We start from the raw sequence: 12,277 nt of genomic DNA on the forward strand, positions 1-12,277 counted from the left end.
AAGGTCAGTGTAAGGAAATTCATTGAACTTCCAGAATTCTTTAATGGCTAAAGGGGTACAGAGAAAAACACAGATACATACTAAACTGTTCTGATTTATTTATTTTTACCTTGCTGGTTTCCTTTAACATACTGATTATGAATTTGTTATAAATGTACATATCTTTAGTGCGTATGTCTGTCTCTAACTTTGTGAAATTGTCTGTCAAGTGGAGTTGGTCACTGAGCACTGTCTGTCTTATCTCTTAGTTATTTAAAGTTTATTATAACATGTTAGTTTCTGATTGTGTGTTTTTCATAGATGAAATCAGATACCACTGAAGGAGTTGATGTTCCAAAGAAACCTAGACTGGAGAAACCAGAAACACGGTCCTCTCCCATTACTGTGCAAACCAGCAAGGATTTAGCTATGGCTGACCTTTCCAGTTTTGACGAGACCAGTGCTGATGATTTTGCCATGGAGATGGGATTGGCCTGTGTTGTTTGTAGGTAAGTTGTACCTTGCCATGGATTCTTTTGTTTCTTTCTAAAGAGCAAACAATGAAGCAAAAAAGAAAACAGACCAATTACTGAGTAATTTTTATTTTGTTTTTATTATTTGTAGGTGGGTAGGAGATAAGTAGATTGTTTCCTATTAACTGCCCATATAGCAGTTACTTCTTGAAAATTGTTCAATATTTTATTTTCCTGGCTGTGGCCTCTTTAATCTGTTGTGTTGTAATAATATTTGCTGAGTTCTCGGATTCTAGAGAGAGAACAATTATTTCTTTATTCTTTAGTGAGGAAGAGTTTGTTTAGCAGATGCAGTTATTTCCATTCTTTTTTAGGAAGTCTGTGTTATTCTATCTCCTAAATAGTTGGTAGTACTTATAAAGTAAACTGTTATATATGACTTCTTAAAACATAATTAAATCTTTTCCTAAGGGTAATGGAATGAAATAAATGGGTCATGTAGATTACTCTGAGTGTTGTTTTAAAACATTGATACATTGGTATAAAAACATAGAGAAATTATGATTTTATATAGGAGTAAATATACCTTTAAGAATAAATGTTTTCAAATTGTTCTAGTAGATACTCAGAAGGAGGATTTCTGAGTTGTACACCTGAAACTTATATAATATTATTAATCAAGGTTACCCCAATAAGTTTAATTAAGTTTTTAAAAAATCAGAATGACTAGATTTTAAACCTTTTGATGCCATGGGTTATATTTTTAATTGTTAATGGCTTTCACTGCCTAGCACAACAGAAAAGATTGCCATCTTTGTTACGGTTTTCTTCATTAAAATGTTAAATTCTAAAATGCTGGGGCTGAGTAAATAACTATAAATTTTTGTGAACTTTATTTTTTAAGTGATTCTGGGATTTTTAAAAAAAATTTTATTTATTTTTTGATAGAGGGGAAAAGAGGGAGAAAGAGAGGGAGAGAAAAGAGAAATGTTGATGGGTTGCTTCTCCTATACACCCTGCCTCGGGATCAAGCCCACAACCTAGGCATGTGCCCTGACCGGGAATCAAACCAACAACCTCTTGTTTTATGGGACAACACCCAACAACTGAGCCACAGTGGTCCAGGCAACTTTTATGAACTTTAGACCTGACCATGTTATATATACTTCTGAATGGGATCATTTTTTTAGAGCTTCATTTTTTTCACATATACTTACTTCAAATCTTAATAAGTTTATTTACCATTAAAGTTACTATTCTTCAATAAAGAAATAAATGGTAAAGTAATAATGAGGAGAGAACTGGTACTGTAACCTTCCATCAGAAACTTATTATGATAGTCTAAGGCTATGATGATTGCTTTTTGTGCTATTGGGATTTATACTTTCTTAATACACATTTTGCTACCTTCTATTCAATTGATAAAACATCTATGTTTTGAACACCCTTTGTCTGCACAGTCATGTGCTAGACACTTTATGTTAGGTCCGGGTCCCACCTTTAGGCAACTCATATGTTAATGAGGAATATAGAACATGTAGGTAACAAATATAAAGGAATTTAATAGAGGTACAAAGAAGATGTTGTGAGACAGAGGACTAGCCAAAGTCTGCTTACCTTCTGGGAGAAAAAAAAAATATTACAGGAGAAAGACAATGAGAATGTTGCCAAATTTAGTTACTAAGGCACCTTATATATATTTTTAGTGGTTGAGCATAACCTTTAAAAGAAATGGAGTGTTTGTATCATCTACACTTGGGGGGTTTTATTTTGCTCTTTTATTTTCTGGGATTTTTAGTCCTCTTTAATAGACCAAACTTTCCCAGAACAAGCCAAAACTGGCTTTAAATTGTTGCATGCATTCAAATAAGTGCAATGTCTAATGTTTTATTTTCTTAGGCAAATGACAGTGGCATCTGGTAATCAATTAGTAGAATGTCAAGAGTGCCATAATCTCTACCACCAAGATTGCCATAAACCCCAAGTGACAGACAAGGAGGTGAATGACCCTCGCCTTGTATGGTATTGTGCCCGATGTACCAGACAAATGAAAAGAATGGTAGGAATAAATTTTGTTGATATAGCTTTTCAGGATAAAATTTTGAATTATTACAGTATTGAAAAGATAAATCATATAAGATGATTATTTAAATGTTTATGTATATAGTGTATATGTTTGATTTATGTTCCAATGCTTAAAGGCCAGACTGTAATATGCATTTTTCTCTGTTCTGTTTTTAGCCTATCCTAATATAGATAAACAGATTGAAGTTCCATACAATATGAATATTTTTTTACTAGTATTTCAGTGTGTTTCTAAACATTTAAAAATACTATAATTAGCTGTGGGAAATGGTGAGATACAAAGCCCTAGTTTTTGATGAGTCTAGTGGGAAAATATTGAAAATGTCTATTCCTGAGTGAGCTCAAACTACCAAACTTACGGTTGTGTACAAGGGAAATTTTGTAAGTGCTTCCCTGTCTTTGCATCTGTGCCCTCTATTACTCTTTCCTTCTCATTGTCTTCAAGGGACCATTTACCCTGTTTTCCCATTGTACTTGCTTTGTGTACTGCTCAAAAATATAACCGCCTTTAATGTCAGACTGAAACATGATTTCATTTGTTATATTGGATAGTTTTCGACTTTTATTCACTTAAAAAGTAGAGAAAGGAGCTTCATCATTTTCTTTTTAAAGAAATCAAGTTATTTACTTTGGTGGCTTGTTTAATTCCCGCATCCCTTGTCTTCTCCCTTAGATTAGGGACTCGTTAATAAATGAATTTCTACATAAATTTTTCTGACCAAATATATCTTTTTAAAGTCAGAAGTACTTAGTTAACAGTGAAAAAGCAAGACATCTATTTTACTTTTTAATCAGTTAAATCAGAAATAAGAAATTATTTTATTTATTCCTATGAAAAATAGTAAATTTTCAGTACTAGGTATACTTTTCTTCTTAATAGGAAATTTCTGTGACAAGATACAGTTTTCTTTGCTCAGCCTGATTTTTAATTAATTTATTATTTAAAGTAACCTTTCAGGACCTCAAACAATATGATTATGGTTATGAAATATAGTGCATTCCAGGGCATTGGCAGATGTAGTCACTAAGAATTGGTAATAGCCAAAATAACTAATTTGTGACAGTAATCTGTCTTTCTTTAGTATATCTTAAAGTTTTATCATTTTCATTTCAATGTCTCTTAATAAAGAATAAAGTAAGCACTGTTCTAAGCCCCCTCCTCCATTCTTTATGACTTAATTTACACCAAATCTATATTTATAATTCTAACCATCTTTCTGGAGTCAATTTTGGCAGCTGATGAGATATCCTTCAGTTACTTCAAGTCTAACAACTCTGAAATTAAAATCGTTCTCTTTTCCACTCAATTTTTCCCCCATTTGCCTCAACTAGAAAACATTATCATTTATATCTCTCTTAATTACATATCCTGTTGTTTACTAAATTTTTAATTCCTCTCCTTATATATTTCTCATATCTATTCATTTTGCTCTTATTATCCAATTCCACAAATCTCTTATTTCTTATCTATTACTTAAGCCTCTCTCAAGAGGTCTCCTTGCTTCCCTTCAACCCACTCTACTCACTACAATTAAAACAATTAGAATTATGCTTCTAAATTATTTATCTAACTTTTACCTGTTAAAATATGCCCTGTGGCTTTCAATTACTAATGAAATGAGATTATACTCATTTGGGTGGACATGGACCTTATTTCTTTGACTCAAGTCTAGTTTTGTATTCTCTTTCCTACCACTTCACCATATAGCCCATACATTCAGGCTCTGCCAGACTAAGTATATGATTTCCTAAATATGTGGTGAATTTTCATGTTCCCATTTGTTCTGCTTCTCATATTCTTCTCATCTGGAATATCTTTTATTCTTTATCATCTTCACAGATTAAATGTCTAATGTATTTATCAGTAAGATCATGTCTTATTCATTGGCATAGCACCAGAGCAGAGCTCAGCACTGGACATGTCTAACATTTCTCTTGTTCTCATTTTAAGTTATGTATAATGAAGGAAATGTGGATTAGTACCAGAAATCAACAGTCAATAAGTTTAGGCTGTGTGTCTGAGAATCAAGGTACTAAATGGGAGCCATGACTAATATTAGAAAAGTGATTAGAATATACCAAGATTGGACCTGGGGAAAACCAAAAGGCATAATCTGAAGTCACCTTGAATATCTAGATCCAGTAAACACCAGGTTTATGAGAGAGAGAAATTTGGAAGCAATGGGGATGCTAAACCCAGTCATTCTAACTATAATTGCTTTCAGTGAGGTCTTCATGTGTGCATTGGTTATTGTTCCAAGGTGTTCTCAAGTTTCCTATAAATAGCATCTCATGTCCTCTTTCTCCTTGCACCACTTTCTCCAGCTAGGGCAGGTTCTACAGTACACATTATTATAGAAGGTCATAGACAAGAATGTTGTGGTAGTGTGTGTCAGGGGCAAAGGTCATTCTTCAGTTCTGTAATTTTCTCTCTACCAGGAAATGGGTTTTGCCTCAGCACTAGGTAAGAGATTCACGTGACTTACTGCGGTGGTTCTCAATCTAAGGTAATAACACACCTCAGCAGCGTTTAGAAATATGCGGTGTTTGTGATTGCTGCTTTACTGGCAGTTAATGCCCTAAGTGGAGAATTATATACATTCTTCAGTGTGTGAGGCAGTCACCCAGTGAAAAATTATAGTGCCTTTGTTGAGCAACACTAAGTCAGTGATAATATCCTAATTCCCTAAACTAGTATTACTAACCAAGGGCAAAGACTTCGGGGTATTTCTTACTCAACTTCTAAGATGGCTGGGTGAAATAGAGAAAACAGAAGATTTGAACATGCTCTCCTAGGCATAGGTCCTTTTTGGGCTTCATTGTAATGAAGTATCTGCTAAAGCATGCACTTTAGGTCGGTCTTCGGAGTCTAACCTCTGGAATAGTAGGTGAGGGTGGAGAGAAGTGTAAGATGGAAAGCCATGGCTATCGAACCATGTATTTCTGATGAACTCTTGAGGGCTGCATTCTGATAACATGGTTTTGCAATAGAAAGTAAGCTTTTCTGCTGGTAAGAGATGTTTTACCACAATCTTCCAGCATTCTTAATATTCTTGATCTGCATGTTACTTTATAAACGATGTTTGAAAGTAGGTGCACTTTCACGTGGAAAGTATGTAATATAAAAATGGTAATGAATTGAGACATGAAGGACCAAAATTATAAATAATACAGCAAACCATAGCAAAAGATTCCACAAGAAGGTCCAAACAAGGATAAAAGTCTATATTCAAACCTTCAGAAATGAGAACAAATTATTAATAAATTTCCTATATGATCTTACTAGGATATCAAAGACAATGGAATGGCTGGGAGCAATTTTGCTATTCAGTATGGATAGATTCTTCCAGATTCCTTATACTTTGTAAATAATTACAGTGAATAAATAGTAACTATTGTCAGCACTCAGCATACTCCAGGCTCTGTGCTAAATGCATATATAATTATAATTCATCCCCATAACCCACATTTGAAACAGGTAGTAAAGTACCTAGTTATAAAACAGGAGAAATTAATTATGGGTCAAAATAAAACTAAATATACTTGTAAAGGAACAATGAATGCAAATTCCTCTTTGATAACATAGAAATTTGTATTTGTGAACTTTCTCTAAGAATTCAGTGTGCCTAGTTTTAACAGTGTGGGAACACCTCAAAAAGCTTCGTCGCTTATCACTAATAGTTTTTATCCCCCAGTCTTTATTTAAAACCATATAATTTACCTTTTAACTACCTTTTAGTTAACTTACTCTGAAGTGCTCAGAGACTTACGCCTGAACCCCAAGAAGAAAACTACTAAGTCTTTGCCCAACCATAATAAGAAATAAATGTACCCCATTACAGTTACAAATAGTTTGTGATTTTCCTTTTTTCAAAAAACAGTTTGGTTTGTCTTGTTAAAATTGGTATTTAATCCACCCTAATCTGCATGATTTCTACAGCTTTTATCTTTACTATTTAGAAACTAATAAAATGTAAAAAGCATTAATATGGTGACCAAAATAATTCCTCTGCATTTATACTTTTAGTGTAATCACAATATTTTTTAAAAGCTCAACTATATTTCAACTAAATGAAGAGTATTGTGATAGATTTTTTTATTGTCTTTTTCTCTGCATTCAAATAAGATTTTATAGCTAATGTAATCTTAACTGATTTTTACAGGCACAAAAAACTCAGAAACCACCCCAGAAACCAGCCCCCGCAGTTGTTTCTGTAGCTCCCGCTGTCAAAGATCCATTGGTTAAGAAACCAGAAACTAAACTCAAACAAGAGACAACTTTTCTAGCATTTAAGAGAACAGAAGTCAAGGTACAGTACATTTATTTTTATTTAAGATTATCTAAGATTTCATTTTAATTTAGTTGACTAAACAATAGTAACTTGAGAAAAATTAATGAGGAACTTTATATACTAATTGGCCATATGTGGGAAATTAAGATTGCATTATATTAGCATTAGGTAGAAAGGGAACATTTATATAATTATTTAATCTCTGTGCTATTTCTCCTTTTCTCACAATTTGGAACTGTCCATGAGCATTGCAAGTTGACATTCTTTACCATTTCTATGTAGTTAGACACTTACCTCCATGAAGAATTTGATTAAGATTCTAAGCATCTCTGCCTTCAGTAGCAACAACTTTGCTCCTCATTTTACTTGTGCTGATTACTTGTGACTCCATAGCTTTTTTCTCTCTACCTGTTGGCTATCGAAGAAGTTTTCTTGTTTTGTCTTTTTTTTTTTCTTTGATTGTCTTGAGCTTTGAAGGTACCTACCTGTATACTTAGGGACCAGATTATTTAGTGAGAGTATCACCCTTCTCATTCCCAGGTTTGCATCCATGAATTCACACTACATTATTTTTAATATCCAGACATTTTGATATCATGGAAGAAAATATTTTTCTAATCTAACTTTATAACAAAATGAATGTTTTTCCTGAGTTGTACATTTTAATTTTGAGTACCAAAGATGAAAGAAAAAAACATTAGTCCCAATTTTCAAAGGTTGACCCCAGAAAATTCTAAAGTTGACTATATAATTCTCAGTGACTATAAGTAACAAAGATCAAGTACCTTGGGATGATGATAAAGAATGTGAATGTAAAGTACTCTGAGGAAGATACTAATTATTTTATTTGTAGATCATTTTTAAGATTTAATTTACTAGGAAGAGTCACTATCCAAGGGATATTTATTATTGATTTGTAACCTAGAAACTTGATGAATTGGAATAGAAGTAAGAATAGTTTATTGAAAGTAATTAGAGTTGCTTTATTCTATATCTAAGTCACTTTTAGGTAGATTTTTTATACTGACCTGTTACTTCGAAAGTTGATTTTTAGGCAGTCCAATATAACATCATTTTATGGCAGATCAGGTAAGGCCTTGGCTATCATGTTTGCTCTGCTTAAGAGGATTTGGCGTGTTTATGATAAAAGTGGATAAATTTTTACTATGAAAAGAACTGTTCTCATATAAAGAGCAAATGGTTTTCTAACGAGTATAATGGGCAAGAAGATATTTATAGTTAAAAACAGTTGAAAAATCTATACACTGAAATAGTAAGGAATTACTTGGTATCCATTTTACATGAGTGGCCTCATAGTATTATAAGCCATCTGCCATTTGGTTGAAAAGCAATACTAGTAACAGCAAGCCATTAAAATAAAATGCCGTACACACAGAACCTGCTTTCTCATTCGTACTTCATAATTGTTGGTCTTTTTAATTACTTAAGATGGGTTTTCTTTTATGAAGTCTGTTGATAGATCATTTAGCCATATGGCACACAGTTTTATGTTTAACAAAAAGAAAAGGAAAAAAATTAGATCTTTCAGACTAAAAATTAAAAGTTTACTATACCTGTGTCCTTTTGCTTCCTTGACTTTTTCTCATTACCTATATTCAATTTCTCTAGGAATTTATAACTTATGTAGTTTATCTTTTCTTGATAAACTTATAAGATATTTATGATATTGTAACAAAAACTATCATTTTCACAACATGTGAACAAAAACCTAGGTTTCTCCTCTTAAGAAGTAAAAATCTCAGAGCATTCTATTTTGATTACTTTTCACTTGGTTAAAAATGTTTACATGCCAACAGTATTGAAGGCTACATTATAAAAACTTGATATATTTTAGATGTTATAACTACCATATTTTTAAGTATAATACTATTTGCAATGCTTTATTTTTTACCTATGTGTGAATTTAACACTTTTGTGAATTTTCTTAAGAGTGTGAAGATAGAAGGTGTGCCACTGAGAAGTTCAATTCATGATTAATTTAACCCAAATGTGAAGGTGAAAAATTATTGTACTTCTCTAAGAGCCATGTTATTTATACAGTGATACTGTTATCACTGTTAGCTTTTGACTGGCTAAGGCAGTGAATTAGAGAAATTGAAGAGTTAACCTTTGTGAAATACATTAAGGAACGAGTCAGACCTTCCCAGAATGTCACTGTATGGCTTATAAAGCAGTTGACAGAATCCTTTATACAGAAGCAGGGATACCATGTGATAGTTTCAGTGGAAACATGGACAAATAGTGAATGAAAATAAAGTCATGAGACCTTTTTTATGTCGCCAAAGTCGTGCAATTCCAAGTAGTTAACATTGCATATCTGTATATATTTTACAGTACAGTAACTATTTGCAAGAGTGAAGTCTATTTTTATTCCATTTATGAAATTATCCATAAGTCATTTGGAGCAAAGTCTAAAGAATTAGATATTTTTACTGAACCAGATAATACCTTTTTGGGTGACGACAAGTTAAAGCATTAAATCTGATTTTCTGATATGGCTTATAACTGAATCTAAAAGCAATTCTCAAAAAAGAAAATTATATATATATTTAATTTAGATATACAAATATATCTAAATATATATATGTAGATAGATAGATAGATAGATGGATAGATAGATGTTTATATATATAAAGTCAGTGGAACAAGAATATGGCATCCCTAAATTTCTGCTTTGGAAATGGTAGATCCCACTAGCTATGGATAAATTTTGTTGTGTTTTTTTTTCAGATCAGTTTTATAATAACTTAATTTTGGTAGTGTGATTTAAATTTCCCAAGTCATTAAAAAGCTTGTTATATATTTCAGAATATTATTTTAGGTGTTAATTATATTTGGCTTTAACAAAATATGTATCCTCTTTTTAATTTTTTAGACATCCCCGGTTATTTCAGGAAACTCTTCTAGTACCAATGTTTCCTCTTCAGTAACTGGTGGCCTAACGGCATGGGCAGCTTTTGCTGCCAAAACTACTTCTGCTGGTCCATCAACAGCAAAATTGAGTTCAACAACCCAAAACAATAGTGGGAAACCTGCTACCTCATCAGCTAACCAGAAGCCTGTGGGTTTGACTGGTCTGGCAACTTCATCCAAAGGTGGAATAGGTTCCAAATTAGGTTCCGGTAACAACACTTCACCCACTGTACCATTGAAACCACCTCCACCTCTAACTTTGGGCAAAACTGGCCTTAGTCGCTCAGTTAGTTGTGACAATGTTAGCAAAGTAGGTCTTCCTAGTCCAAGCAGTTTAGTTCCAGGAAGCAGCAGCCAACTAAGTGGAAATGGAAATAGTGGGACATCAGGGCCTAGTGGAAGTACCACCAGCAAAACCACTTCAGAATCAAGCAGCTCTTCCTCGGCATCCCTTAAAGGTCCAACGTCACAAGAATCACAGCTCAATGCCATGAAGCGATTGCAGATGGTCAAGAAGAAAGCTGCCCAAAAGAAACTCAAGAAGTAATGTGGCCGAGTAGGTTAATGTCACATTACCCTAAGATTAAAATCTTATTATTAGGACATAAATTGTAATATACTATAATTTAATAAAAATCTTCATAATGAAATTTCTATTATTTCTTACCTTAAAATGCTAAATTTTATTTAGAAAGACTTGAAAATCTTTATTTTAAATCTGTTTAACAGTTTTATTTTAACAATTTCCAATGGTATTGGAAAATAATGATTATAATGGCTAATTCTTAATGAGAACTTTCAGAATCCCAGAAGACAGGTAGCATATGTGAATTAAAAACCAAAAAAAGCAGTGATTTGTGCATCTTCTAACAAAGGCCCAAGAATTGATTCTGCTGAGTAAAGTGCCTTCTAAGGTGGCAGGGATGATCCACTATAAAGTTTCCTGCATCCCCCTAATATTCTTCATAATCAGTATCAGTCCCCAGTCTCATTTCAATTGATTCCCCCAAAATAGTTCATTTCTCTTTTTTCAAAATTAATTTTTCATAATTGATTTCCGTTATCATATATCTTTACCTTTTTATCACCTCATATGAATTATCTCTTTCAATAGATTGTGATCTACCATGTCCTTTTATTTTTAAGTCTTTATTTTTATTTTAGAGAAAGGGGAAGGGAGGGACAAAGAAGGGGGATAAACATCAATGTGAGAAACATCGATTGGTTGCCTCTCATGTGTTCTCTGACGAGACCAGACCCACAACCCAGGCATGTGCCCTGTCCGGGGATCAAACTGGCGACTTTTTGCTTTGCGGGACGGTTGCGGCACCCAACCAACTGAGCCACACCAGTCAGGGCTACCATGTCCTTTTAATGCAATGCTTTTCTCACATGCCCACATTTCCTTACATTGCCAACGCAGCATGAACATAGTGTACCGATGTATGTAATAAATTGTGAATTTTGATCTATCCTGGTTACACGCATTTTTGAGAATTGAGAAAAATACCCATTCAAGAATCTGGATGGCTAATATCTATCTACTCATTTACATCCTGATAGTTGCTTCTTCCTATACCATGAAAAATAAGTCTTTTATTTTTACTGCCCCCAAATGTTACAGCATTTTATCTCATTTTAATTAACTTTATATAAAAGTAGCTCCTGTATAATTATTGAGATTTTTTTGAAGTATGCAGGTGTACATTGTTAGCTTGCCATTTTTGCAAGCTAACAAATAGAACTGCCATTGTTTTACGAATAGATTCTGAAAAGAGACATGAGGCTTTCTGGATCATAGAAACCATTTATCGTTCACAGTAAAATGCAGCAGCCATTTTGTACTTCCTGAATACCTCATTTCATCCAAAACAGGCAGTCTAACAGATTCCCATATTCACTAGACTGTAAACTGGAAGTCCAGAAAATTCCCACAGTCTTTCAAACTTTGATGTGTGCCACTAAATCTTTTTTTTTTTTTTATGTTCACTATTTATTTACTGAATTTATTGGGGGTACAGGTTTTAAGCATGCAACTCAATTAAAACACCATCTGCACACTGCATCCTGACCCATCACTCAAGCAAAGTCTCCTTTGGTCCCTATTCCCCCCACCTTTGCCCACCTCCATCTACCCCCCACTCACCTTTCCATCTGGGTGTCACCACACTATTGTCTGTGTCTATGGTTTTTTATATAAATACATATTTTTTGCTTAATCCCTTCACCTTCTTTCATCCAGTCTCCCCAGCCCCTCCCCTCTGACAGATGTCAGTTCATTCCATGTAGCCATTCCTATGTTTCTGTTTTGTTAATCAGTTCATTTTGTTCATCCACATATAAGTGAGATCATATTTGTATTTGTCTTTCTCTGGCTTATTTCACTCAGCACAATAATCTCTGCGTCTATCCATGCTGTTATAAAGGGTAAGATTTCCCTCTTTTTATGTGTGCCACTAAATCTTCACTCTACAGCCTCTAAAAATCCTTTCCTTTATCCCCTACATTTTTAGG

General features: G+C 33.5%; 1 protein-coding gene across 3 annotated transcripts in view; it reads left to right on the plus strand.

Annotated features, from left to right (window-relative positions):
* Positions 1–10,413, plus strand: part of INTS12 (integrator complex subunit 12) — a 33,286-nt gene extending 22,873 nt beyond the window's left edge. For all 3 annotated transcript variants that reach the window (XM_054591658.1, XM_054591657.1, XM_054591659.1), the window contains 4 exons: positions 301–488; positions 2,352–2,511; positions 6,701–6,847; positions 9,726–10,413. In XM_054591658.1, coding sequence (XP_054447633.1) covers positions 301–488; positions 2,352–2,511; positions 6,701–6,847; positions 9,726–10,310 — 1,080 coding nt within the window. In that variant the 3' untranslated portion in view covers positions 10,311–10,413. The remainder of the gene's footprint in view (positions 1–300; positions 489–2,351; positions 2,512–6,700; positions 6,848–9,725) is intronic.
* The last annotated feature ends 1,864 nt before the right edge of the window (positions 10,414–12,277 follow it).

Source organism: Pteronotus mesoamericanus, unplaced genomic scaffold, assembly GCF_021234165.1.
Source record: "Pteronotus mesoamericanus isolate MK-2021 breed Mesoamerican mustached bat unplaced genomic scaffold, CSHL_Meso_final scaffold_232, whole genome shotgun sequence".
NCBI classification, from domain to species: Eukaryota; Metazoa; Chordata; class Mammalia; order Chiroptera; family Mormoopidae; genus Pteronotus; species Pteronotus mesoamericanus.